The sequence below is a fragment of the Amblyomma mixtum genome, chromosome 7, assembly GCF_055824585.1.
Source record: "Amblyomma mixtum isolate Tamu chromosome 7, ASM5582458v1, whole genome shotgun sequence".
In the NCBI taxonomy this organism is placed as follows: Eukaryota; Metazoa; Arthropoda; class Arachnida; order Ixodida; family Ixodidae; genus Amblyomma; species Amblyomma mixtum.
Genome location: NC_143018.1, coordinates 41976867 through 42003651, shown reverse-complemented (window position 1 = coordinate 42003651; position 26785 = coordinate 41976867). Strand labels below are relative to the sequence as shown.

Sequence of the window (26785 nt, the reverse complement as noted above, 5' to 3'; positions counted from 1 at the left end):
GATTCTTCGCAAAATGAACTGGTTGAGCCTACTAACCGTTTACTACAGGTCGCTTTTCTTTCCTGTAACCCAAAGTTTCCCAGGATAGAATGCGGGTAGGAGGCGCTGGTCAAATATAAAAGTAAAACGCTTTTACTCATCTCGTAAAACATCACACAGCTTGTACTGCTGGTCACTATATCACGCAACAGGATATCTATATAATACGGCTCTCAGTACTGCCAATACAGATTTTATTATTCATAGATCACCATGAATGCCGCTAAGTGACCCTGTAAAGGTTTGGAAAGTAATTAATTAACTGCGCGAGCGTCTTGAACAATGTTTTTCCAGTAGTTTTCTCTTGTTTCATCTGCTGATTTGTGAGTCTTTTGTAACCCTAAATGTTTAGCGATGCATCCGGTCATCACTAACCCCGAACAAATTGTAATTTTTTTTGAGACTCTAACACAATTTTCTGCCACCGGTGCGGAATGCATTTTTACAAGGTTCCTAAAAAACACTCGGTTGTGCACCTCAATAATTTTCGGTAAAAATTTTCAGGAGTATTTACACGACCGCAACATTGCAGCCGATTGGAAATTAGGGAAGCTGGTCCCAGGGCGTAAATCTGGAAGAACACATTCACAGCATAATTGCAGGTTCATATCCGTCCCCAGCGTCCCGTGTAACATTCTAGAGCGTCACTTTTTTTCACACATCACAAACGCTTTTGATTCGAATTCATTTTGCATCGTGCATAACGTAGTTTCCGTAGGTCATACTCGTGAGAGACGCAACTTCTTTTATTCACCCCCCCCCCCTCGAAAAAAAAAATGTCCTCATTCTTTCCATCGCACAGTGAATTTTCTGATTTCTCGAAAGCGTTCTGCAAATATCCCTATAGACTTTCGTTCTTAAATTACGTAAAGAAACTTTGGCACTGACGTTCTTAGATGAAGTGAACATTTTCTGACTCACTTGACCAGTTTGTATCTACTAACAATGATAACTCTTCATTGCACCCTGTACTTTTAAATGTTCCCCAAGGCACCATCCCTGGGCTCCTACCTTTTTTCTAATTAAGTATGATTTACTGCCTTCCTTCTGCAATGCATCTTTTTTAGGACGAATTTGCTCTTTTCCACATAATAGCAACTCACACTGAAACGAAACCACTGACGTCTGATATTAACCCCATTGAATATTGACACAAGGCTTGGCAAATGTAATACAAAAATTCAAAACAACTCATGCGCATTTCCCGCAAAACTAACAGCTTATCAACATGCTATGTTCACGGTACTTCTCTCGAAACAGTTGACTCCCACAAGTACCCTGGCATTCGCATCACTTCTATTATAACCTGGAAAACCCACATTTAACACATCGTCCGCAAAGCTAACCGCAGTCCAGGTTGCCTAAAGCGCAACTTTTACTTGGCTTCTACTTGCATAAAACTCACCTTTTAATAAACTGTTGTTCGTTCACAAGTAGAGTACTCACCACCGATATGGGGTCCAGGAATGCACATTTTTATTACATAATTAGAGGCGATTCAGACTAGAGGTGCCTGCTACAGCTTTATAAACCATTATCGCAAAGCCAGCACCTCAAGCATCATATCTAACATGCTCTTAATAACGAAAGAAGCCAACAGCCACAGAAACCAAGGGGCACAGGGGATTTTTAATTTATTTATTTACTTTGTGGTGTTGATCAATTTAGAATATTACTGAATATGTTATCGCTTAAAGCTAATTGATTAGAAAAGCAGAAGAAAAAACAACCACTGCCGCCAGTGGGATCCGCTTCTTTCATATTTATAACGAGCCCCTCATTCCCCTTCCCTTGTTTGCTTAATTGCTTAGCGAGGGCCTCGGTTCTGGCAGCCTTGACGCCATAGGAAGCATAAGAGGGTTCTCACGCAGCTTCCACCCTCTCCGTTCGATGACGTTCTACGTCACACCTGCGGTAACTCAGGACGTTCTACGTCCGCCGCTTATGAACGTGGGTGGCGCTGATGAACACTCTCAAAGTTAGGTTACTTGTACACATAAATACCCCCGAAAGCAGAAGAATTGACAGCCGTCGCCGTAGCTCAGAGGTAGAGCACCGAACGCGTAATTCGGAGGTCGTGGGTTCGGATCCCACCGGCGGCAGTGGTTGTTTTTTCTTCTGCTTTTCTAATCAATTAGCTTTAAGCGATAACATATTCAGTAATATTCTAAATTGATCAACACCACAAAGTAAATAAATAAATTAAAAATCCCCTGTGCCCCTTGGTTTCTGTGGCTGTTGGCTTCTTTCATATTTATAACGAGCCCCTCATTCCCCTTCCCTTGTTTGCTTAATTGCTTAGCGAGGGCCTCGGTTCTGGCAGCCTTGACGCCATAGGAAGCATAGGAGGGTTCTCACGCAGCTTCCACCCTCTCCGTTCGATGACGTTCTACGTCACACCTGCGGTAACTCAGGACGTTCTACGTCCGCCGCTTATGAACGTGGGTGGCGCTGATGAACACTCTCAAAGTTAGGTTACTTGTACACATAAATACCCCCGAAAGCAGAAGAATTGACAGCCGTCGCCGTAGCTCAGAGGTAGAGCACCGGACGCGTAATTCGGAGGTCGTGGGTTCGGATCCCACCGGCGGCAGTGGTTGTTTTTTCTTCTGCTTTTCTAATCAATTAGCTTTAAGCGATAACATATTCAGTAATATTCTAAATTGATCAACACCACAAAGTAAATAAATAAATTAAAAATCCCCTGTGCCCCTTGGTTTCTGTGGCTGTTGGCTTCTTTCATATTTATAACGAGCCCCTCATTCCCCTTCCCTTGTTTGCTTAAATGCTCTTAATAACAGCACTTCACGTCGAAAAGTTGCAGTGCCGTGTATCCGTCACAAGGTTTCCGTCACGAGAACCTACGCCGTGAACTGCTTGGTCCACGTTCTTATGTGTCATCGAGATTGGGTCACGCGCATAAGGTTGGCATGATTGCATGTCGCACTAAAACCTTTTCTAGTTCACTCACCCCGTGCACAGGAAAAGAAAAAGTACTTCAACGAAGGTACTCCGGTCATGCAGGCCCCTGGGTCCCCGCACGACCCCACCGCACGCACGTCGAGGAACCGGAACCACCTTTCCTCTTCCACTGCCATGATTACCGACTTTTTATTGTTTCCACACGCTGCACTCAATGAATAGATTAACCCCTCTCACATCTAAATACCTGGATGAAATTACTCAGTAAGGGTAGAAATTTTTCAGTAAGGGATATTGATTGTTACGTATCTGCTGCAATACGATGTACCAAGTATCATATAACCCACCACACTCTGTAACCTTGCCATCTGAGAAAACGAAGCTAATATGGTCCTATTCTCCACAGCTCAGGAAGCCAGACATTTTGCAGAACCTCATCGACGCGGAATACGTCGAGGATGAGAAGGAAGGCGGCGATAACGAGGCATCTAACGGTAAACACTGATATACCTTTCATACGAAGCCGTAGTTTTCTTACTGAAGCATCGGCTGCTGGCCCGAAAGACGCGGGTTCGATCCCGGCCGCGGCGGCTGAATTTCTTTGGAGGAGAAATTCTAGAGGCCCGTGTACTGTGCGATGTCAGTGCACGTTAAAGAGCCCCAGGTGGTCGAAATTTCCGGAGCCCTCCACTACGGCGTCTTTCATAGCCTTAGTCACTTTGGGACGTTAAACCCCATAAAACCAAACCATACTAAAACCGTGTCTGTTTTTTTTTTCTGGAAAAGTCGAATTTCTAAAGGAGCGCAGACCATTTTTTTTTCTATTTTCTTTTTTTTTTGCATTTATGCGCAATGCATTAGCAGTCATGGATGACCAAGTGATACTGGCGTACGGCCGCTAATAATTTATAACTGAGTTTCTTCTGTCCCCTCTTTCACTTTCGGTTTCAACAGCCGAGCGATAGATTATGACTACTGAGCTTAGTATAAGTCCCGTACAAGTTGAAATGAAAAACTGCGCTTAAATCAGCACTTCATCGTTTGAATCCTCTGCAACGATAAAGTCACCCAGCCTCAAGACAGAATCGCCACAAATAAAATAGCCTGATGTATGTTGCGGTTTCTTTGTCTCATGTGACCTTTGCTTGTCTTTGATGACATAGACACCATTCGGCCGTTTAAACCAAAACCGAAACAGATGAAAGAAGAAATTAAATTTAAAATTTCACTTATCTGTCTTAGGCGAGCCCTAGGCGTTGATGTGCGTTTAGTAATGTCTTACACACCTCACAAAAAAAGAAAACATGCATTAAAAACTTGGTACCTATATATCTTTACTAATCAGGGGGGAAAATAAGAAACCTGGACAGGTAAACAAAAGCAAATCCAGTGTTTTCCTTCCCACGAAATGAGAGTCTACTCAAGGCTATGCATTCACATTTTTGCATTCCCTAGCTATACGTTGCCATAAGCAGCTCCAGAATCCGTAAATACCAAATACAGAGAGAAAATCTTTGAAAAATGCGAAAGCCTCTATGTCGCCTACCATGGCTACCCGCGTACGAAGCAGTAATATTTCCGTTGTGTACCTCGGAGCTTAATGTAAAGATAACAATACTCTTTTTGCTCATTGGTGCATTCCACGCTTTCTTCGCATATCAATGCCCGTTTCCAGGCGACATATTTGGGCACCCCTGTATGCAGAGGTACCCAATTTTCAACTGCCACTGAGTGAACAATGGCACTACTCAATTTACGGGTGACAAAGAAAACGGACATGCGATGGGAGAGTGAGGCACGGCGATTAAAGGCAAATTTTCCCGATGATTTGCCCTTTTTTTTTTTACAGGAGTCTTAAAGCGCAGAGCCCTTACCATCGAAGAAGTGATAACCAGCGCGACTGTGCTTTTCATTGCAGGGTACGCATACACATTTTATTCATACCAAGTGGGAACGCTAGGTTTGATTCCTTCACTAAGAACACGCGAAGAATGAATCAAAATAACCCAAGCAACTTAATGCAGGTTCGAGACGACAGCTACTGGACTCAGTTACATTATGTTCTGCCTAGCCAAGTACCCTGAAGTTCAAGAAAAGCTTCGGCGAGACATCATTGACGCCGTTGGTACTAACGTAAGTGTATTAGTTATTAGGTACCAGTTATCAAGTCGATACCATTTATAAACAGTAGCCGCATTGCACCAGACAGAGAGACAGCACCGTTCATATAGCGTTCGTTACGTATCATATCATCTAAAAAATAAGCCTAATTCTGCTTATCTATGTGCACAGCTCTTGAGATACCTACCGGCGTCCTGGTTCTTAGTACCACGGCACTTTCCGTCCGGCGTGTCGTGAGCAGCGGAGTTTTCACTACAATACCACTGCTCAGAGCATTGTCTCAACTGACTTCAATTCTGTCCAACACTTGGGAAGATGGGTTGTGAGTTTATGGCGACGTTTATGCGAAGAAGGCGTTTGGCATGTTTTCTATACGTTTAACGAGCCTCTCTTCTCCCCTGTTATTCCTCCCATGATGCTCTGGTGTGATGGGTGCTGTCTGTAGAATTTTTGAATGTTTTTGTTTCTTGAGGTCATGTTTTGGATACAAGCTTCTAACCTTAAAAGTTTCTGAGTTAGCGTAATTTTTCATTAAAACTAACTTTGAATCTTATGTGAAAATAGACGCCTTGAGCATAACGTGTACCGTGTTGCCGTTACCGGCACCGGAGTACCAGGAGCCTGCGCGCAGCCAATGCGCAGGCGCAAATCGCCTTGACGGCGCCAGATGGCGCCAGGTACCTGGCTGCTGCAGGCGTGCCCACCGTTTATAAACGATGACCCCAACTCCCGGTACTCCGGTAACGATAACACGGTGCACGGTATGCTAAAGGTGTCTAATATGATTTGCTTTAAGTAGACCTCAACTATTAAGTCATTGTGATGTACCTCTCAGCGTAATGTAAAGATAATAAGCGATTTCGATCATTGCTATAATTCATTCTTTTTTGCATTGATAGGGCGCATATTCGGCCAACATATGTTGAAAAGAAATATGAGCGGATTACCATCATACAGCTAAATTTACGGCTCTAAAATAAGTTTTAAAACGATTTTTCCAACGCGCTCACTGGCGGGGTAGCTGTATTTGAAAAGCTATTTCGGCTTCACTTCTCGTCAATGCGCGTCAGGTCTGCGCGTAATTGCTTACCATAAATGTGGCGGTTGGGATACAAAGGATTAACTTTTTTTTTTAAATGTAATAAATTTGGTTACAGTTGTTTTTATTGATTGGTGAGAGGTTTGAGCCCCTTATTCATTTCTGTGAGGAAAAAGGCTGAGCGCCCTAGTTAGTCTATATGATCAATGAAAATTAAATTCAGGATTTGAGCATTGAGAGGTTTCTCGACCTCCAATTCTTGAAATCCAGCCATAATGAGGCAATCTTGTTTTCTGCAGGGTTCCCTGGACTACGAAATGGTGATGAAGAGGCTAAAGTACTTGGACTATGTAGTGAACGAAGCATTGCGCCTCTACCCACCTGGCCTTACGTGAGTATTACATGAACGACTGCGGTCAGCGCGTGACTCGGTCTCAATGCGCTAAGGCAAGCCGCTACTGTTGGGCAGTGATGATGATAATGTATTTTTATGGCCCAATGACATCTGTGGCCAAAGAGCGCCATGGCACAAGGTAATTTTTTTTTTTTTACTCAAGGCAGGGCAAAAAACCCAATTCCAAAGCATTTCACCCTAAAGAAGTCGGGCACCATGCAGGGGAAAGCTTGTACGCATTGTATCACCGGTGGGTACCCCGCGGAACCGGGTGCCGAGCCCCGCACCTGCCGCATTCTAGGCGCAGGCTCACACGACTAGGCCACCGCTGCGGTCTACTGTTCGGTACTAAAGAGTATCGATACAGAGGAACAGGATGCACTCTTGATGGTGCAGTCGGTGGCATAACAGTAATGTAAAGGATGACCGTGACATCATAGCTTTTACGGAAGCCTCTGTTCGTGACATCTGAGCATGCCTAAAGACATCAATGTTAGGTGGTGGGCATTTCATTGAAGCCATGTCAACCCTGGATACATATGGCCTGCTGGGTTTGATATAAATAAAGCAGTTCGTCATAAAAACTGCAATTTTTTAGAGCTTATTCGGTTGTCAAAAACTCTGAGATCACTGCAGCGACCCGCATTGGAGCAATGCGAAAGCGGAACGTCCACAAACTAGATCGACGTCCGTGACTGCTCTGAGGGCCATGTACTCTATCGAAATCCATGGCTATTTTGACGTCTAAGTGTATTTTTCGCGTTAAATTAATTAACTAATTGCACCTCATCAACCAAATTTTCCGCGCAGCAACATTTTGTCACACATGATTTGTCACAATCAGATTTTTACACATTTATTTTAAAAGGCTGACGTAATCGTGCAGACAAACTTTGCGGACATGGTTTTGCGGGTACTTTTTGCTTACGCGATAGAGCCACATAATGCTTTCGCTTAAAAGTTAAACCTGAGCAACAAAACAAAGTCAGCTGCTGTTTGAGAAATAATGCACCATGATACGGTCGTAACTATCGTCATATCCCGCCGAGAAGTTGACTTATCACGATGACCAATACATTTATGTAGCATTTAAAATGCCAAAAATGAAAGGATGCACCAAATAACAGGAGTTATTAAAGCGTTTACGCGAGCCGTGCGCGAAAGATTCGCTGAAGCTTGGACACTTGCGGTTTAAGTAGTTTTGCTGCAATTTCGAATGCGTGCTCTTAAATGTGCACATTTTTTAATGTAGATATTTAATTCATAAGATCCTCTCGTACTTTGCCTTTAAGGACCGGATTCTGAGCATCGCTAGTTCGTCCGTTTATGCTAGCCTGCCTTGATGGAAGCGTCGCTATTAAATTATAGTCTAACATAACGCTTCGATGTCATGTTGCAATACTGTGTGGCTTCAAGTTTGACATATGCTAAAAAGCTGATTTCCACAAAAAGATATTCAGGTGCGGCTATGTTGAGCCCCCGCACAGAATGATCGCTTTTTTCGAACCAGTAATTTAGCTCTCGCTTAGTCTAGTCGATAATATTTTTTTTAGTCTTTTTCTACTTAGTCTTTTTCCACCTTAGTCTTTTTCAACTTCTAAGGCAACTACCGAGCTTACAAGTATATTCCTGACTTGGAGGACGGTGGAGTTAAGGTCTAGGTTTTACGTCTAAAGTATATATATTGTGGAAATGACTTGAATTTCATAGTCTCAAACTATTTTTTCTTTTTTTCTTTGGTACTCTGTGTGGTGTGTGCAAGCAATACGACGCAACTGTAAAGTACAAGAACGCAACGTTCTTGTTAACGATTACCTGCCTCATAACATGAGGGGAGGTTTTTTACACATTGTTTAGATTACTGTTTATTGCAATGGCTCATAGCCAAGAGGCTGCTAAAACAACAGAGCTGAGTTTTTAGCACTAGAAAGCTTTTATAATCGATATGAAAAATTCATAATACAAACACAGCACATCGCTGTCTCTCCTCTGTTTTGCTCACGAATTCTTTAACACTACGCAGGTTTACAACGCGGCGAGCCAAAGAAGACTTCGAATACAACGGCATCAAGTTCAGCGCTGGAACATGCTTCATGGCACCTCACTACAACATACAAAGAGACCCACGATATTGGATAAATCATCTAGAGTTCAATCCTGACAGGTTGGAGGAATTAGGAATTGAATGTATCAGCAAAATAATGCCCTTCTAACTGCGCCAAATGTATCGGGCAAATCAAAGCTTTTGGAAGTGAACTGCAAGTGGCGAGAACGTTTTTAAGGAACACTAAAAACAAAAATACAGGTTCGCTACTATTGATTAGACACCTCCTTCTAATTAGGAGATTACCTCTCTATCCGAAAACGCAGTTCTTATCAGTAGAAAAAGAAAGAAACAAATGTCAATGTCACCGTCGCAAGCCGATATCTCATGTAAATGGCGTACTTGTACACCGATTTTTGGGCGCATACCAGCGCTTTGGCTACACCGGTTTTCGCTTCCAAACTATGGCCACCCGTTCATTGAGTGTTGACGTCACGAGTTTAAATCTAGTGGCTGGCAAATATTTTAAACCTATTTTTTTGCCCATAAAAGCGTTGTTTCCTTCCGGACAAACGTCGAAATACCAAGATAAAAAATCAATTTTTACTGAGAACAATAACTGAACGAAGTTCCCCCTGATCTTTAACTTATTTAAATATAATCTGCTGCGTTGGTCAAATGTTTAGGAGAATCCCCCAAGGTGGAGTAAATTTGTAATAAGGGAGTAATTACTCATTGGCATCCACCCAAGCGCAGCCATACGGCTACAAAGGAAAGCTTTCCTTTGTAGCCGTATGGCTGCGCTTGGGTGGATGCCAATGAGCAATTACTCCCTTATTATAATCTGCTGCGTACAGGGAAAAGCAAAAGGGAAGTTTAACGCCTAACATTTTTAAGAACAGAAGCTGGCGCTTAGATAGTGTTCTGCTTTTGTATCTCATTTTTCTACTTGCGTTGGCAAGTAAAAAAAATGCGTTGGCAAGTTAGGTATGTCTTCTTTAATGAATACAACAACTTTTTATTTGAATTTTATTTGAATTGAATTCCATTAGGCACGTGTACCTGGTTCGACTGCTCCTTCTCAAGAAGCAGTATGCAACAAAATAGAAATGGAGGGAGTCGAAGTGCCTTAAGCATGTACAGTCTTTGTCAAAATTAACCAGGCTGCTTGTTTTTCTTCTTAGTCGCATATTAAAGTTATTATACCAGCCATTAAGCTCTAAATCTCTGTATGGTAAGAAGAACCCCTGTTCTCAACTTCAAATAACTTTTTGATTTTTAGGGAAGCCGTCAGGGCTCTGTTATACGAATGAGAAGCAAACCACGGAGCCTGGTTACTTTTGACAAAGACTGTACAGCTCAACGTATCATTATGAATAAGATCACAAATCACGGCACCCTTGTATCTGTCGCATAGTGCATATAGTGTTTTAATGATGGACACAACCCTTAGAATTTTTTTTTACAGTGTATGGACTGTCTATAGACTTGTCTATGAAGTCTATTGACTCTTTATTGACAAATCTTAGAGAACAGTCTATAGACACTACAAATTCTATAGACAGTTTATAGACAATCTATAGATTTTTGACCTTTCACTTTTAGTAGACTTTTGTCTGTAAACAGTCTATAGGCTATGAATCGACAAAAAATATCTATAGGAAGGCAATAGTCTATAAGAAGTCTATACACTGTGTAGAGACCATTTTTTGATGGAGGTTTGCAGGATTTATTGCTGGCCATGGGTTGCGAAATATTATACATGTTGATGTGCTGTGTTGGCATCCAAGGAGAGCAAGAGGTGAAATGATTTCCACGGAAGTTCAGCTCATTCTGATTTTGTATGCACCACGTTATTGTCGAATGCCCTCACTGTCACTGGAATCAGTTAGTGCGATGGGCAGACGGCAGCAGTTGAGTGCAATCTGAGGAAAACAGTTGTACCATACGGGTCTGGTATTCATATACAAGTTTTGCAGTTTAGCTTGCCGAACTGCAGAGCTCCGTGAAATATTGGAGGTCTGTTCTCGTCCGTGCAGGTTTGCACCTGAAAACGAAACCCCGCAGACAAAGGCGGCCAACATTCCTTTCGGTGTTGGTCCTCGGCACTGCGTTGGAAAAAGACTGGCGCTGTTGAAGACAAGGTACACCATTGCAAGGCTGCTGCAAAAGTACCGCTTCGAACTGGGCCCGTCTCAAATGGTACGACTACTAGCAGTGTACTACTAGTTGCAAGTGGGATTCGCTATTTGAAGTTCGGGCCCCCAAGATATTATTGCTCAGTTGTGCTCCGTCCTACGTTACAACAAACAACACCCGTTATTTTTTTCTCCTCCAGCTGAAGGTCACAATACCGAATGGTCACAATACCAACACCCACGGTCACAATACTAAATGGACGCAATCAATAGTTGCTTGTTCCTAGCACATGGACCAGCCCATTGTTCGAGCAGGCTAACTTTGAATAATATAGTTATGATAATCTTTCATTCTTTGGAAGATCGCAACGAATATTTTGTTGAGCCCGTTAAAAAAAAAATGCGTTTACTATTTGACACGGTAGCGCAACTGTGAACTCCCCTCACAGCATGTAATGGCTTGGTTTATGGGGTTTAGTGTTTCAAAGTGGCTCAGGCTATGAGGGACGTCCTAGTAGAGGGCTCTGGATGATTTCGATCACGTGGGGTTCATTAACGGGCACTAACATCACACAGTACACGGGCGTCTAGAATATCATCCCCATCAAAATTCTACTACAACGGCCAGGATCGAACCCGTGCCTTGTGGGTCAGCAACCGAGCACCATTACCACTGTACCCCAGCGGCAGCCCTCGACCAAGTAATGAATGGATAAAACAGTGTAATGATAAACTTTTATGACAAAAAAAGTTAACATATGGAAGCAAAACTATAGGATGTGTTCCCCTTAGCCATAAAAGCAGTAAAACTCCGCTCTGTCACCACCTGGCGCATCAGGCTTCCTCTGATGCGATTTTTCTGGATGTTTGCTTGCACGAGTAAGTTCGAGAATACTCGGCGTGCATATATTTTGTAAGAGACACCTGTTGCTGCAACATCTAAGCATTCGCTTGGAGCCGCGTGTTTGTTCGGACGTAAATCAGCTCTTTGCTTTGTTTTGCTCAAGAACTTCAGCTGAACCCACTAGCTGCAACAGTGCTGCTCTCTAGCGAGCGTAGACACAGCACAGATAAAGCATAAATGTTTTTGATGTAAATCTTTCTTTCCAAGGAATTACTGTTTGAAACACTCAAGACCAGTGAAGACAAACCGTATCATATTCAGTAATACTATGAAGCATAAAGGTATGAAGAGGGATTATTAAGCAATGGTAGTTTATCGGATGCAGAAAATAGGCATAAATAGGAGTTCACATTTTTAACTTACCACGTCGTCTTAATTTTGTTTGCGCACCTTCTGAACGACGTTAACATCTCGTGTTAGCTTAAGCGTGAATGAGGACATTGCTGTTAAAATAACCATTCATGAAGGTTTTTTTGACAGCGGTTCAAGTCCGAATTTTTCAACAAGTTTCCACAAGAGACTTTAAAATACATTCACGCTACAGCTTAAAGCTTCACGCCACTGGGATAACCATAACATAGAGAGGTGTCTGTTTCCAGCTTGTTAAACCTGTTCTTGAACGGCTTAATTTTGTTTTATATGCTACGAAAATTGGTTATAATGTTATTTAACCTTTCTAACCTCCACTGATACAAAAATGAACATGCCTTGAAAGGTGAAAATGCAGGGCGGTATTCTGCGCTACCATTTTCCTGCACTTTTACACGTCGCTCTGTAAAATGGAAAAAAAAGATCAAGTTGGTAGTCAGAAAAGCTACCGCGGTTTTAAGCTGCTAAGTTCGAGCTTGAAAGAAATATTGGCTCTTCACAGCTAAAGTTGCACGCAATTCATTGTAGAGAAGATAGCAAGTGCGTCGAATAGTGTCAGTAAGCTGTCTTCTTTACCTTTTCCTTTTTTAAAATAATGAGCTTAATCTTCCTCCTTTGCCTTTCAACTTACTCTTTCGGGAACACTTGGGTTGAAAAAAAATAATTCCAGCTTTTCAGCAAACCGTATTAACACGAGAGTGTGGCTATTCAATTTTTGGCTACAGGTATTTAAACTTTGCTGTTTTAATATCATTGTGATAAATGTGCCATTTTTTTATAGAAATGCAGAGTGTACTTGATACGATACACCCGGCGTCTCCTGCGAACTGAATGCTCAGTGACTGGCTTTACATTTATATGTACAGGACCTTGGTCCAAGCATTGGCCTAATTCTTTGATGGCCGTATATGAAAGTATCAAAGTAAAAACCATTACCTACATATTATGCAAGCTAATAGGATTACAGTCAAAAGCCAGTATCAATATTTTGTTAGCGCCGCTAAAAGCTGCGAAATGGGCATGTTAACACTTAGTCCGAGTTGTCTGGAAGACCAAATTGAAAGCCTTGAACCAACGTGAAGGTCCATTGAGAATAAGCAATTTTTTTATCCAACAAATGTCTTCCAATTTTTCAGAAGCTTTTGTCTCAGAATGAAAGACAAATTTCAGATGCTGGTTGAAAGCCGTACATTCTTCACACACTTTGCTCGCAGTTACGCGCAACGTTTTGATTGAAATACGTTGGCTTCTGAAACCAAGTTGACGGAGTATGTATTCAAGCTCCATGTAGTAATTAGTAGATAGCGTGCGAATGGTACGCCGCGAATTCCCGAGACTGAGCAGTAAAGACTTAAGATAAGAGATTTAAAACGAAATCGGGAAAATTGATGCGAGCTGCGAGTTCCCTACTCCTTTTGTCTTCGTTCACGCTGTTCCGGCTGAACAAGAATACTCACGTGTTTTTTTTTTCTTGATACTTTCCAGGGGTCCATGGAAATTGGTCAGTACGGGATGGTGTCAACGCCTTCAAGGGGTCCTTGGGTCTTAATTCACAGTTTTGGAGAAGAGCACCGCCAGAGTTGATCTCTTACTTACATTGTGTACATAGGAAAATAATAAATAACCTCTGGGTGATTTCTTTCCAGTCCACCCGTGGCCAACCTCGATAAAATACAACCCTATCAAGGCAGCAACAGCCTCTCCCCCCCCCCCCCCACACACACACACACATAGTCACAACAACAATGAGTGCAAACGCAAAAACCAACGCGCTGAAGACAGGAACATAGGAAAAATTGATCTTCCATGACCATCGCTCTTCGCAGAAAGGTGCGAATTTCTCTCTCAGTGACGGCGATTGAACAAACGCTAATTTTCAAGGCTTCCATTTTCAACCTGGCGTATTCGTTCTTTTTCACGTGGTGTACATGGCGATCGAGCTTTAGCTTGGCGCTTAGCGCCTTTGCCTTCGCTTCAATGTCACAAACAGAAAAGGTGAAGCAATGGTGGTGGTGGTGATGAAAAGCATTTACTACAAGTTACAAATAGAGAGGTAGTTTGGGAGGTGGCCCCTAGTGCGCCACTCCCCTCACAATGCTAGGTGGGGTCCCTATTCCGGGACCCCATTTGGCTCTACCGCCGCTCGGGCACGCAGGACAATGGCCTGTTGGGCCGGAAGGTCGTGGCAGCCAAGCAGGGCCGCCTTCCTGTCGACATTTCTGTCGACAACTCCTGCTGATGATCAGGCATGTAGTACAAGGAATTTAACAGATGGTGTAAAGAATAATCTGGCCCATTTCCCAGTGCAAAAATAAAAGCCTGCTTGCGGATCTGGAAGCTAAGTTTTAATCACTGCGTTTGTACGGTCTGGCGATATCACTCATCAGTATCATTGAGCATGATCTTAAGTGCCTAAAAAGCAAAGCACCACTTGTAATACATCAGACCATATGAAAACTCCAAGCTTTATTTTATATCGTTCGCAGCGCCATAATTTCATTCAGCCATGCATATGAGGCCATTGGGTTCCCGTACACGTCATACAACTGCGGATATAGCCTACATTTGTGCGCAGGTGCCAGAACACTAAAACCGAACTAAAACTCGCCTAACATAAACGTCCGCCGAGAAAGCTAAAATGGTTTCAAGGATATACGACAGCGCGTGAAATTTTACCACTGATAGAAATGTCTGTATAGAGTCCATACACTCCGATCTTTATATATGGAATGTCAGCAGATTGTCCACGAGCTCTAATGCCTTATTCGACGAACTCAATTGCGATCTTAAGTCGTCCGTTTTGAACAAAGCCATTGCTTATGAGTGGAGCAAGAGGTGTACTGAAAAAGAAAGCGATACGCTTGGTGTTGGTGTAATCCGTTCCTTGAGTAACACACGTGACATCCATTGCCTGATTACAGAAAGGACTTTCATGCAGCACAGTCGCACTTCCAGCTAACTGTGGTAAGCGGGAGCTTTCCAGTAGCCCAAACATTTCGAAAGCCAGATTCAGTGAGCAAGTATATTTGTTTTTGAAAAGAGCGTTAACAAACCACGTGTCTCTATGGTGCCACCGAGACCTCCCCGCAGGAGTTCTCCAAGTTAGTTATGTTGGGTTCGTCAGCAAGTCAGCTGCTTCGTCGAGTGTTATGAGATACGTAACGCGCTGGTTTGCATGCCGCCCCAATTCCGAACTCCAGGAAAGGAGCTGAGTCACCGGCCAACTATGCTGGACGAGCTCGCAGTAAATGGTGCACCGACAACCATCGAGCCGCATCTCCTGTGTAGCATTTAACAACCTATTGCTCATGCGCTCCAGCTTAAGAAAGATTAACTTTTCTTCTGCGCTCCATGACATGGTCGCTTAGACCCCTGACGTTGACGAAACGTCTTGCCTCGCTTGCGCTGACGTTTGTCCTGTCACAGAAGAACCGACGTGGAATTCTTCAGCCAGCGTCCTGGTGCCCTTGCCAACGATATGTAAAAGTTTAGCTGTCAGGTTTCTCTCGGACTCTCTAAGTTCACGGATTACGGTGTCAAGCTGAGCTCCCTGTTTCCTAGAATACTCCACGAGTTGGTCTATTTTGCTCTCAACTGCAGGAAGCTGGCCGTGAAAAGTGTGGCTGAGCGTCACCTTCAGTTCTGTCATTGCAGCGGGGATGTCGGGAGCGTGGAAAGAGTCTTCGTGCACGAACGGCGGTTTTGCGCTGTCCGACTGTGCGGCCTGCCCGTTGCGTGTTGCGAGTACCGGTGGAGTAAGAGCCGAAGCACCGAACGAGTGATGTGAAATATCCGTCATCTTAGTACTGTGGGACGGTCGGGGTGGCGGAACCTGGCTTGGGGGAGGGGATCCTAGGGTGGTATTCTCCCGGTGTCGCCTTTTGCGACATGTCGCAGTCGCACTTCGCTGATTGGCTCGAGCCGCGGTGACGGCGGCGTGACAACACGGATCCGCCTTCCTGCTACGTCGTCGTGACGTCGCCCCAATTTACTACGCTTAGTCGAACAACGGAATGCGCTGAAGCGATTTGCGCGGGCGACGGGCTACCGTTAGCGTACGAACGCAATCGGCAGTTGCGGCTTTTGCGCCCTTGGCGTGAAAACATGGCGACGTCCTTTCAAGCGAGAGCCGCCCGCTTCAGCCAATTCAGCAGTCCTTGCGATTCCGGTCGGCATGTTTACCGGCAACTACTGGTGGTGTTACTTTTCGCTAAGACTTACCTTGCTTCGACGATAAAGTTTAAGCTGCAATTCAGCCTAGTTTTTGAGATACGCTCTCGATTCTGGAGCGCGCAAGCCTAATGGGACCTCCAGCTACACTGCTACCGTCTGCAACTGCCCGAAACGCAGCCGAAACCTAGCACAACCGTCCGGAACGAAAGAAAAATAGATTTGGAGCTTTTTCGCGGTGTTTTATAGACTTAAATGAAGTAAAGCGAGTTTATATTAAATTTGCAAATGTTTGTTTGAACATTAGACGTCATGTGATGGCAAATATTCTTGCTATAAAAGATACGAAACTACTGCTGCTAGTGAATCAGCAGTGGTAAATTGTCGCTTCTCGGAGTGAATGAATGCACCGCAGACGAAAGTGCCGGCGGCTTTTTCCGTTTCTTCGAGCATCTGTAAGCACTTTTTTAGGCCCCGCCCATATGCGACATGTCGCAAAAGGCGACACCGGCAGAATACCACCCCTAGTCGAGCCCCTGTATTTATTTTATTTATTTATTTATCATCATACCCACAGCGCCATTGGCTGGCATTACAGTGGGGGGGTAGAAGAAAAAGTACACAAATGCCACCGCGTGCAGGTGGTTACAAAAAAAAAGATAACAATGAGATAGAAAGAACACGGAATTATTATACACAAAAAAATGTCACAGCATGGAAGAAAATGAATAATTTGATAATATGGACACTACTTCCTCAGGCAGCTTGTTCCATTCCGAAACCGTTTTGGGGAAAAAAGACATTTTAAAAAGGTCAGTCCGGCACCTGTATTCTTTAACTTTAAGTGAATTATCTCTACGTAAAGACACGTAATCAGGGTTGGCTATATATTTGGTTCTGTCTATTCCAGTTCTAGAATGAAATATATTATGAAATAATTTTAAACGCAGTACTTTCCTACGTTTTTGAAGTGAGTCCCAACCCAAAGATTTTTTCGCGCTCGTTACACTAAAATATCGCCCATAGTTATTGAAAACAAAACGAACGGCCAAATTCTGAACTCTTTCTAGCTTTTGAACGTCAAGCAAGGTTTTCGGATCCCAGACAGTGCAAGCATACTCAAGTATGCTTCTAACGTTTGTATTATACAGCAGTTCTTTAGTCTTTAAAGGGAAAAGTTTAGCGTTACGTCGCAGGAAACCTAAAACACGACAGGCTTTGGCAGTAACGAAATGCACGTGACGATGCCAAGACATTGAACTTGTTAAATATACACCAAGATATTTAAATTCCAACACTGAAAGCAGTCTGCTATTATTTATGTTATAAGTGAAACTATGGGGAACCTTCTTTTTAGTGAAACACATATGTACAGATTTTTGTAAGTTAATATGCATTCTCCAGTTCTCACACCACTGGGCCACTTTACACAAATCCTGTTGTAATGCATCGCAGTCACTTTGATCGTTAATAATTCTATACAATACACAATCGTCCGCAAAAAGACGCATGTATGAAGAAATACCTGAAAAGATGTCATTCATGTAAATTATGAACAGTAATGGGCCCAAGACGGATCCCTGAGGCACCCCTGATGTTACAGCCACCTCATGCGATTGTTTCCCGTTGACAACAACACATTGACGCCTAACGCTCAAATATTCTTTTATCCACCTAATAACGTTCTCATTTATGTTGTACCAGTATAATTTTTGTATTAATAAGGAATGTGATACAACGTCAAAGGCCTTCTTAAAATCTAGAAAAATACAGTCAACAGAATATCCCTTATCTAAAGCACTTGACAGGTCATGTACAAATTCGGTAAGCTGGGTGACACACGAGTAACCACTGCGAAAGCCATGTTGATTAGTATTTAATAATGAATGTATACTAAGATGATTCATAATACTAGTATAAAACACATGCTCTAAAACTTTGCATAATACACTGGTCAAAGACACTGGTCGATAATTTGAAACAACATTCCTAGGTCCCGATTTATGTATAGGTACAACATTAGCAAGCCTCCATTCATCAGGCAAGGAGCCTTCCTGTAATGACTTTGTGAAAAGAATTTGAAGGTACCTTGACAACGCAAAAGCGCAAGAAGAGAGCAGGATCGTGGGTAAGCCGTCCGGACCGGTGGCACTGTTATCTTTTAAGCGTTCTAAGAGCGACACAATTCCTCGCTGATCAAATTCAATGTTCTCCATGGGTTCCGTACAGTTCAAGGCAAGGCGAAAATCGGCAGGGCTATTGCTGTCCTCAGCAGAAAAAACTGAGCTGAAAAACGTGTTAAAGCACTTGGCTTTCTCCAGATTATCATGAACGATACTTCCGTTGTGATCGAGTGGCGGGATAGACAATTCATCCTTTCTGTTTTTTTTATGTACTGCCAAAATTCTTTGGGGCGATCCTGGATACGCATGTCGAAAGACTGAAAGTAGGTAAATTTAGCCTCTTTGACCGAAGCATTCATATCCTTTGTAATCTTTTTTAACTGATCCATGTTATCTTCCGACGGATTTCTTTTGAAGCGCGCATATAGTTGTTGCCTCTTTTCAACGACTCTGCGCAGCGCTTTTGTGAACCATGGCTTGCTTTTGCTGCGACGTTTCGTCATCACCCATGACGGCACATGCTGCTCACGCAAATCAAAAAGTTTGGCTGTCAGTGTGCGCCACAGCTCATCAACGCTGAGTGAATCAGACAATGTTTCGTACACATCGACATAGGATTCAAGTGCCCGGGCTAAGTGCCCGGGTTTTTTCCCTGTCTCAGACGGTCGGAGGTCGCCGGCAAAACGTTATCTGTGGTGTGGGAGTACGCTCGATGCCGGGGGCCCACTATTGGTGGACTGAGTGCTCGCCTCCCAAGGAGGCCTGAAAAGGAACTCAGAATCAAACCAAATCTGGTCAAAATCCCTGCTTTCCCCAATCCCACCTAATTCCCACAACCCAAACCAATTTCCAATTTCCCATTCCCACAGCCCATCCCAGCCCTCTACTTCCCAGGGGAGACTTGGGGAGTCTCCCCGGGCCCGCTCCCCCGGCTGTGGGTCGCTACAGTAGAGCTCCCTATTGATTTTTTTCAACCCACGGGTGGCAAAATCTCAATTGCCCTCGGGCCAAATCTTTTATATTACTATTGGGCTTATACCCGCGATACATCAGTGGTGCGGGAGAGGCAAATTTTCTTATTCATTTTTTTACGCCTCGAAATATATTCTGTCCAATTTGACGATGCACCCCACCATGTAATGCGTAGGAAGGGCTATGGGCAGGACTGTCTCCCCGCATCGTGGACATTCGAATGCGTGGAATATGCAGTCTACTTCATAGTGCCGCAGGAGATCCTCCACGCTGCCCACGAACTCACAGCCCCTCTCGTCATTCCAGCAGTGCACCAGAAAGGAAGAAAAATGTGTAAACGCTGCGGCTTCATTCCGAAGAAGATTTCGTATGCTGAAGCGATAGCTTCACTCTGCTAGGTAAAGCCGGGTATCGCCGTATGTGCAACATCACGAGCATGACTGGCAGGTGGTGATAAGAGAGCAATTCAGGGGGCAGGTTGCCCACCTAGGTCATATGACCTTACAGCGCCATCACAAGCTACCATCGGATAGTGAGCAAGCTGCCCAGCGTGGTAGGTGACCATTAAATTAATGAATGGTCGCTCGGGAAGAACAACATGGGCCACACAAAGAACACCGCTATACGCGCCTGCCATTCCAGGGCAGTGGCGCATCGCTTAACCGCCGCACCACTGCGCTAGGAAGAGTAAGAGGACTTCCAGAGATCTATGAATGCGTAAAATAGACAATGACCTTCTGCATACATGGGAATTACCCCAATACGCTATGGCGTCATGCCTTTAAGGCGGGGAGAGAGAGAACAAAAAATCGCTGCCTCTTCCGTAACCGAGAGTAGACTAAGCATGAAATGTTTACGGGCCTAAAACAGGCTCCATTGCTCGGCTTAAGCAGCTGTGACGGTGGCGGCATTGAAATCCAGGACGATGCAGAAGCGTACGCGGACACGACGAGACGCAGGCCTGACAAGAATGTATATGCAGCGCGCTCGAATACTCCGTGAGCGTGTATACATCTGCCTGCCAGAGGGGGAAAGGGCATGAAGGCCCTGCGGCCGGTCTTTTACATGCGTGAGTGTAGGACCGCAGCGTCATCCTTGGGGAGCGCGCGAAAGCAGTTTTTCAGCCGAAAGACCATCTCGCCCTGGAGTTCCCCTCTTTCTCTAAGCGGCCATCTCTCAAAGCCCCTAACAGATCACGTATGACAACAAAGTGTATTGTGGCATGTATGAGCTTTTTGCACGCGTTATTAGAAATCGGAAATTATAATTCCGTGCATTATCAAATGCACAGCTCGGCTGTTATCTTTAGAAACATTGAGAAGACACTGGCAGCAGTTATTTTTTGTGACTCGTTTGGAGAGCAACCGGCGCTTGTATGCCGGTCCCGTAGGAGGGCTTAGAGAGTCTCGCTCAATCTCGTGCAGTCTCGTACGGTGCTGCGTCTCCTCATCTGGCAATACCTGTCTGAAAGGCTTGCAGCGGATGGGGAGGCGCGGTTTCTGCGACGGTGGCACACACGCTTCTTTGTCGTGCACGAAGGTCGGCTGGTTATGCCGGCGCTGCGGTATTAGCCGGGCCGACCCCCCCCCCCCCCTCTCTTTACCGACTATGCTGGTTTGTTCGAGGATGGTGGTGTATAATTTTGAAAGGGCCAATCACCCTGAGAAAGATCCTTGCCCCCCCCCCCGTGCGTCGTTGCTGCGGGAGGCTGATTCTTCTTTGTCCAGTGTTCGTTCTATGCACTATAGGCTGTAATTTGTGATATGTACGGTGTGTTAAAATAAGGTCATGGTGTTTCTGGGTGGCCACCCACTTTGTATACATTTGTTTTGCCCTCAGTCATGAGTGTGTTTCCAATGTTTTGTTTGTTTGCACTGTTGAATAAACTTCCCTTTTATTCAGTGCCCAGCCCGGCCGGTGGCGATGGTCTGCACGGCCCGGTCCTCCGAGCGCAGCAGGGGCTCCCAGTCCTCCCAGGTGTTTAGGTTCTCTAGGTCCCGCGGGGGAGGGTCCGCCGGGCAGAAGGAAAGGATGTGGAGGGAAGAGGCGAAGGGTTCTGGGCATAGGGCGCACGCCGGATTGGGGAAGGAGGGATGATAGTGGGCTAGGGTGAGGGGAGAGAGTGTGTCTGTAGTCTGCGCCAGAGTGTTGCTTGTTTGTTATCTAGGGAGGGGTGCGGCGGGGGGTAGAGCTGGCTTACGCGCATTTTGTCGCCCGCATGCTGCGAGCACGTTCAAATGAAATGTTCTCGGGCGCATTACAGATTCGAGTTACAGGACAGTCACCATCGTTTACTTCGTAGCTTCCTCTTCACCCGTTCCGACAGAGCCTATTGCTCACATTCCTGCAATGCGCCGGCGTCGAGACTCACCTGGCACTCAGCGACCTAGAGCGCACGCATTACCTTAGAACAACCGGCCTTGCCGTAGTTTACAAAATCAAAAGAGAATTCCGTAAAGCCCGGGTCAGGCGCTTTCAAGGTTGCCGCTCGAATATTTTGTTTTTTTTATTGGGGTTTTAACGTCTCAAAACGACTCAGACCACGAGGGACGCCGTGATGAAGGGCTCAGGATAATTTCTACCACCCGGGATTCTTAACCGTGCGCCGACACCGCACAGTACACCGGCCTCTAGCACTTTTCCGCCATCGAAATATGGTGGCCCCGGCTGGGAACGAGCCTGCGTCATTCGGGTCAGCAGCAGTAGAAGCACTGAACAACCCCGGCGGCTCGAATATTTTACACACGCACATTATGTAACCTAGCTATTTCCGGGCTGTTGCAGGAGCGGGGAAGAAAATAAAAGAACGCAGAATACACACTGACACTCGTATAACGGGAAATTAACGATGACTCGATCAGTCATGTACTACAGAGAATTTAATACAAGATGCAAAAAATAAATTACAAATGCTATACAATACGCACAAAAAATAAAACAGGATGCAAAACTCGCCATCAGGATTCAACATCAGATGAAAAACAGTTGATTGATTGAGAGTAGTAGTAGTACAAGACCTTTATTCGGCCATAATTTACAGGCCGAGCATGTCGATGGCCTGGGCGACCAGAAGTCGCTGTTCTTCCTCCCCTTCAGCGCCAAGCCAGTCGAGCCAGGTGGTGATGGATAAAGAAAGTGGGGGGTAGGAACCCGACTGCTGAGCAGCCGGGTAATAGAAGAGCCAATGGGCCAGGTCCACATAGATGCAGAGGCAGTTGGGACAGGAAGGGTCCGATCGATAGCGATAGAGAAATTGGCGAGACGGGGTGATAACTGCATTCATTTGGATGTGCCGAAGAAGGCGAGCCTCCGGCACCGTGAGCGATGGATGAGGGGGAGGGTAAAGACATTTGTCTAGGCGGAGCTCGAGGTAGACCTCTTTTATGGTGCGGCGAAGGGTGAGTCTCCCACCGTTCTCCGAGGGCTTGGGCCAGAGGATCAACGGTGCCCGGAAAAGTGTGTCGCGGACGAGCTGATGGGCCAGCTCATTGCCGTCAATCCCTGAATGCCCAGGGACCCAGCGGAGGAAAACAATGGAAGGCTGCAATGCGGAGACCGCTCGTTCGACCTCCTGTTGGAGAGAAGGGGTTAGGGTGCGTTTCTCTATGTGGTGTATAGAGGCTTGGGAGTCTGAATAGACTGTGTACTCTTCAAGAGAGGGAAGGAGAGCAAATGACTGAAGGGCATGCGCAGTGGCGAGGACCTCGAGGGACAATGCGTCTGGAGGGCGTAGATACGGCCCGCTGGTGTGGGTATCAGGAGTCAAAAAAGATGATGATGATGGATTTTTTTATGACGCAAGGGTATCTGCGGCCAAAGAGCGCCAGGGCACAAGGTATTTTTGTTTGCTCAAGGTGGGGTCAAAGACCCATTTGGCAAGCATTTCACCTCGAATAAGTCGAGCACCAGGCCAGGGGAAGCTTGTATCCATTGCATCACCGGTGGCTGCCCTGCGGCACTGGAGATCGAACCCCGCACATCCCGAATGCTGGGCGGATGCTCAAACACTAGGACACCACTGCGGCACTGGACAAAAGAGGTGCGATGGCAGCTGCAGAAACGTCGCCGCAAACCTTTAGTTACCCACTTCCCGAGACGCAGGTCCTTTATACCTAGAGAACTGTCCTGGGCATCTGAGGTCCTCACCCAGGGGCGAGCTGCCCGCGACGTAACATGACATAGTCGCGGTACTGAAGCTACTCCGGCAAAGCAACGCCGGTAAAGCAACGCCGGCAAAGCAACGCCGGTAAAGCAACGCCGGTAAAGCAACGCCGGTAAAGCAACGACGGTAAAGCAACGACGGCAAAGCAACGAGGGTAAAGCAACGATGGCAAAGCAACGACGGTAAAGCAACGACCTCAGCCACCTAGTCATCCCTGCTAGTGCACAGCTATACCCGTAGGGGAGGGAAGTGACGGCTAATTTGCGACACTCCGTGCGGCAATTCTAAGGAGAAAAAGGTGTGGCCGAAGTACTGAACCCTGTGGTACGCCAGACGATGAGCCTTCCGGATCAGAATGTTTTGAATTAACACTGCCACTTGCCATGTAAAATGGCTATAACCTGCAATCCATTCGATAACTAAGCAGTTCCTATTGTACTAGGACAGTTTTTCAAGCAGTAACGAAATATCCCTCGCTTTCAGCGAACATCTAGAGCGCACCGCCGAAAGTGTCCTGTGCCACGTATGGCAGCTCAGCAAGCTAGCTTAGCAGTTCAGCATTAGGCTGGTCTGGGATCTGTGATCATGGTTAATGAATGCAGCGCGACAAAAACGAGGACAAACAAAGAAGTTGGCAGGACAGTCAGGGTCTGTACTGTCAACTTCTTATTTTGTCCTTGTTTTTGTCGCGCTGCATCCGTTAACCATGACCAGCATTAGACATACGCTCATAATAGCTGAACCATGCCCTACCGGTGGCTATGAACACTGCGCCACAAGAGCCGTACGCTTAAGCTAAAAAAGTGCGCAATACAATAAAAAAATATATATTTATCCAACACTACCGCTCATATAAGAAGCGTCTTTAAGCAATCGTTCAAATATAAGGCGAAATTTAGTCTTAGTGCTTTTAGACGTTCCGCGCAGTGCCGAGCGTCGTATTTCATTAGTACGCATGTTATTTTGCCGCCATTCTTTTAAACATGTTCAGAGCAGTTTTCACACACATAAGTTACTGAATTCACCGTGTAACGGAACTATAGCGCTGACTATAGACTGCGTCATTAAAGGTCGCTAGTAAAAGGAACTGCGCTGTCGAACTCTGATCTCACCATCAAACTGCAGATTCTCCTGATGGGCGTAGGAATTATGTGGCACTGTCCTTCATCGAAGGGCTCCTGGTCCAGTGGACACACGGCAACGCCATCGAAACGCCTGGCTCGGAGGCAAATGTCGCACAGAATGTGCGAACATGGAAGTAGCGCTCTGCTGTCGGGATTACGCCGCAAAGGCCACAGACGTGCGACAGCGGCACTTCTTCGGCAAACCGAGTCGGCCGCCAGTTCACACCTCTGACGTGGCTGCAGAGCCGGTACAGTACGGCCCCGCCTGGCTTCGACATGACGGCAGCTTGAGCAGCACTGATGTTTGCGGGGCGGTTCTTTTTCAAACACGATTTAGGTCATCGCAGCGGCCATGACAAACACAGTATCACGTGCGAGCATAGGGATATAGTGCCTAGAATATACTGGCACTATAATAGGGATAAGGATTCGTACTCGGCATATATGCTTAGCCCCCTGTCGGAGCCAAGGCGAATCTACCAAATGCAATGCAAGATTTGGAAGACAGGTACTCTTGTCATATCATGACTACCTGCATCATATCACTTCTTGTAAAGCTCGCTCGTGGCATTATACTGACGTCATTATCGTGCCCCCCCGTATTCCAGAAGCAGAGTTGGAAGTAGCGTTCTTATCTTGCGAATCATCGAACAAGGAAAGCGTCTGCAAGTGGCGCTCGTACACTGAATGAACCTTCAACAACGGCGTGCCAAGTGACGTCATAGTGCGTTGCTAAACTAAGCTTAGGCAGTAGAAAGGAGAAAGTATGATTAGAGCATAAGAGGCAAGGGAGCGTAGTTGCCATGGAAACTGCTCTGAGGGAAGTAACCGTGGAAGAAGGAAGAAGAAGGTTAACGTGGAAGGAGGAAGGTGTGGTGAGAGCATATATGAATGCGTAAATGGAAGGTTGTTACCACGGGAACCATCTGGAGAGGGGTAACCGTGCGAGGAGTAGCGGTAGTAGGCGAGAGCGGAGGAATTACTTTGGTCCATGTGTATCCATCAGCGGCAGCAGCTGCGAAACACGCCGCTCGAGGGGGTCATCAAGGCGCCATGCGCTAAGAGCGGTAGTCTGGAGAGCACAGCTATAGACGACAAACGAGTATGTGGGAAAAACTAAAAATAACGCTTCAGAACTACGCATACATGAAAGCGGTCTTATATTCTCAACTTCATTACATATTAAAATATAAATAGCATAACATCTGTCGCTGAATCTCCTGTTGCACAGATACAACCATCCTGTCATTTTTTTTTGCAGTTTTTGCATAAGAAGCATGGGTGGAATGGCTTGTCATTACAGCTTACTTTGACTTAATTTCGGTTGCTGGATTTGGCTCGTTTCTAGAAAAAGAATTCCTTGCACTACAGTATGCATTGTGCGAGACGCGTCCTCCGTAACACTTGTATCCGGAGTGCGCAAAATTGTTGACGTCTTTTGGGCTAATCTACGGGAGGGGGGGCTGCCAAAATACCTGACGCTCTGTTACCAAACGTCACTGGCGAAGACAACCTCGACTTCGCCGCTTACCTTCACTGCGCAGAGGAAACCGGATGGCTTACCCGGCTAAGGAATAAGAGCCAACAGCGCACCGACACCCGACGCTGCAATCAACGGCGCCGCCACACGGAATGCAAGCCGGGTGATCGTGTACGGGTATGGACATCCGTTCGTCGCCGCGGAATGCGTGAAAGGCTTTTGCACCTTTACTTTGGCCCTTCCCTCGTCGAATCCAAGAACTTGACAACGAAGACGTTCCCGACGGAGCCACGGCAGTCCTGCGGCGCCGCGCACGCCCAGAAGCTGTATACATGTCTTGTGCCTGAAACCCTATTATGCGTGCTAATGCACACTTTTTGTTTGCAGTATGTGTTTATTTTGCATTGTCCGTGTATATTTTTGCACACCTTTCTTTTCGTTCAAGCTCAGGCCGATGCTTCTTTGAGAGAAGAGTAATGCGGCGAAGCTTCAGCACTGTTTATCCATGCTCAAAGGCGCCGGAATACTAAAAATAAGCCAAGCAAGCGAGAAGCGATAGTGTTGGTCTCGAATGATCGCGACTACGCGCAACGGCTTCTACATTGTTCAAGATTGTTGTAGTTCTTTTTTGCGCCTCATTTTTATTATTTTTTTGCGTGGGCAATACATGGTACTGCCAGTGTGGCCGAGCAAAAGGAGGTCGTTAGTTTCCTGACGAGGTCCTGACCCCACTGGACGGAACAGCACCGCTTACAAGATACATACGAACAGTGCGCTTACAACT

The 26785-nt window shown here is 45.5% G+C and overlaps 1 protein-coding gene and 1 pseudogene across 2 annotated transcripts in view; one reads left to right on the top strand and one right to left on the bottom strand.

Annotated features, from left to right (window-relative positions):
- Nucleotides 1–13587, top strand: part of LOC149335812 (cytochrome P450 3A14-like) — a 29295-nt gene extending 15708 nt beyond the window's left edge. For both annotated transcript variants that reach the window (XM_089552371.1, XM_089552372.1), the window contains exons 8-14: nucleotides 3368–3455; nucleotides 4811–4880; nucleotides 4986–5094; nucleotides 6421–6512; nucleotides 8539–8679; nucleotides 10599–10761; nucleotides 13456–13587. In XM_089552371.1, coding sequence (XP_089408497.1) covers nucleotides 3368–3455; nucleotides 4811–4880; nucleotides 4986–5094; nucleotides 6421–6512; nucleotides 8539–8679; nucleotides 10599–10761; nucleotides 13456–13554 — 762 coding nt within the window. In that variant the 3' untranslated portion in view covers nucleotides 13555–13587. The remainder of the gene's footprint in view (nucleotides 1–3367; nucleotides 3456–4810; nucleotides 4881–4985; nucleotides 5095–6420; nucleotides 6513–8538; nucleotides 8680–10598; nucleotides 10762–13455) is intronic.
- Nucleotides 13588–19351: 5764 nt separating this feature from the next.
- LOC149335811 (uncharacterized) lies at nucleotides 19352–24799 on the bottom strand (annotated as a pseudogene).
- Between the last annotated feature and the right edge of the window lie 1986 nt (nucleotides 24800–26785).